General features: G+C 62.0%; 1 protein-coding gene across 1 annotated transcript in view; it reads right to left on the bottom strand.

Annotated features, from left to right (window-relative positions):
- Nucleotides 1-6: 6 nt before the first annotated feature.
- The window catches only part of SPRYD3 (SPRY domain containing 3), a gene marked incomplete at its 5' end in the record, with an annotated part of 4,362 nt that continues 2,707 nt past the window's right edge, over nucleotides 7-1,661 (bottom strand). The window contains 3 exons of the mRNA XM_017733380.1: nucleotides 7-747; nucleotides 821-940; nucleotides 1,624-1,660. Of these exons, the coding sequence (XP_017588869.1) occupies nucleotides 239-747; nucleotides 821-940; nucleotides 1,624-1,660 (666 nt within the window). The remainder of the gene's footprint in view (nucleotides 748-820; nucleotides 941-1,623; nucleotide 1,661) is intronic.

Below are 1,661 nucleotides of genomic sequence, written 5' to 3'. Positions count from 1 at the left end.
GGACCCCGACCTCCCTGCGCCCCACGACCGTCCCGTTCCGCGTGAAGAACACCTGGGGGGCACAACACGGGGGGTCACCCCTCTATGGGGAGCAGGGAGACCCCTGCCCCCCAAAAAACCAGGGGTAAAGGGGGGAGTGAGGCACAGAAAGATGAACCTAAAAGGAGGTGAGGGTGGGATTTTTGAGGGGGCACAAACACATGGGGGGGGACAGCCATGTCCGAGACACACGGTGGGGTCACCCCAAAATACGAGGGCAGGGCGGGGAGACCCCAACCTCCAAAGAAATGGGGGCAAGGGGTTGACCCCAGGGTGAGTCAATGTAAAGGGAACCCAGTGGGGGTTGCGGGGGGGATTTTTGGGGTGATGGAGGATCCAGGGGCAGGGCACAAACACGTGTGGTGGTCATAGATAACCGGGGGGTCACCTTAAAATGGGGGGGGCGGGACACCCCCGACCCCCCCAAAATCCGGGTGTTGGAGCCCCCAGACTGTCCCAACGGGGGACAAAGGAGAATTCCGGGGTGAAGGAGGAAGTTTTTTGGGGGCGGGGTGTTTTTAAGGCACAATTTTTTTTGGCAGGCTGTCCCCACCCTTACCACGACCTTCCTGCCCTCCTGCTCCTGCTCCATGTCCTCCCCGTCCTCCTCTTCCTCCTCCTCCTCCTCTTCCTCCTCCTCCTCCAGGTACATCACGTTGCGCACCTTCACCTTCACCTCGGGGGGTTCCGAGGCGTCATCGCTGTCACCTGGGGGGGGCCAAAGGGTGAGGGACCCCCCCAGAGCCCGCCCAGGCTCTCGGGGACCCCAGCCCCGCGATACCTTCGCTGTCCCGGCCGTAATCCCGAGGGAACATGATCCCACAGCCCATCACGTCGCCCTTGTAGCAGCGGGGGCCAAAGGGATCCCCGACGCCGCTGCCGTGGAACAGCTTTCCGTCGTCTGGGGGGAGACCCCGAATCAGGGGGGACCCCCCAGTTCATGGGGGAACCCCCAGACACCCTCCATGAGGGTGCACCCCAAGAAAAGGGGGAGAAATGGGCAGAGAAAGGGGTTACAGGAGGAGGAGGGGAAGAGGGAAGAAAGGGAAAAGAAGAAGGGGAGAACTGGGGATGGGGGGGGTCACAGAGGGACCCTCGAACTAGAGGGAGACCCCTCCCATGGGGGTGCACCCCAAAATAGAGGGAAATTGGGCTGAGAAAGGAGGAAGGAAGAAGAGGGTGAAGGGGATGAAAGGGAAAATGGGGAGAGGCCATGAGGACCCTCCCGAGGGGCTGGAAGCCACCTGTCAGACCTTTGGGGGGACTCCTAGACCTCCTCATGGGGCTGCACCCCAAAAAAAGGGAGGAAGCTGGGAAAGGAAGAGGAGAAAGAGAATGAAGGACAAAAAGAAGGAGGAAGGGAGAAGGGAACAGGGAGGGCTCATGGGGACCCTCCAAATTAGAGGGGAGCCCCGAGGTCATGGGGGAGACCCCCAGACCCTCCTTATAGGGGTGCAGCCCAAAACGGGGGGGGGAATGGGAAAGGGGTTTTCAGGGGGAGAAAGAGGAGGTCCCACTATTGGGGTCCTGCATTTGGGGGGGTCCTGCCCATTCTGGGGGTCCCCCCCACTTCTGGGGGCTCACCCGCGTGGTAGGCCACCGAGCCCCTGCTCCCGCCGGGG

The sequence above is a fragment of the Corvus brachyrhynchos genome, unplaced genomic scaffold, assembly GCF_000691975.1.
Source record: "Corvus brachyrhynchos isolate BGI_N302 unplaced genomic scaffold, ASM69197v1 scaffold875, whole genome shotgun sequence".
Classification (NCBI taxonomy): domain Eukaryota; kingdom Metazoa; phylum Chordata; class Aves; order Passeriformes; family Corvidae; genus Corvus; species Corvus brachyrhynchos.
The sequence above is the reverse complement of the archived record's forward strand: the minus strand, read 5'-3'. Positions and strand labels throughout refer to the sequence as shown.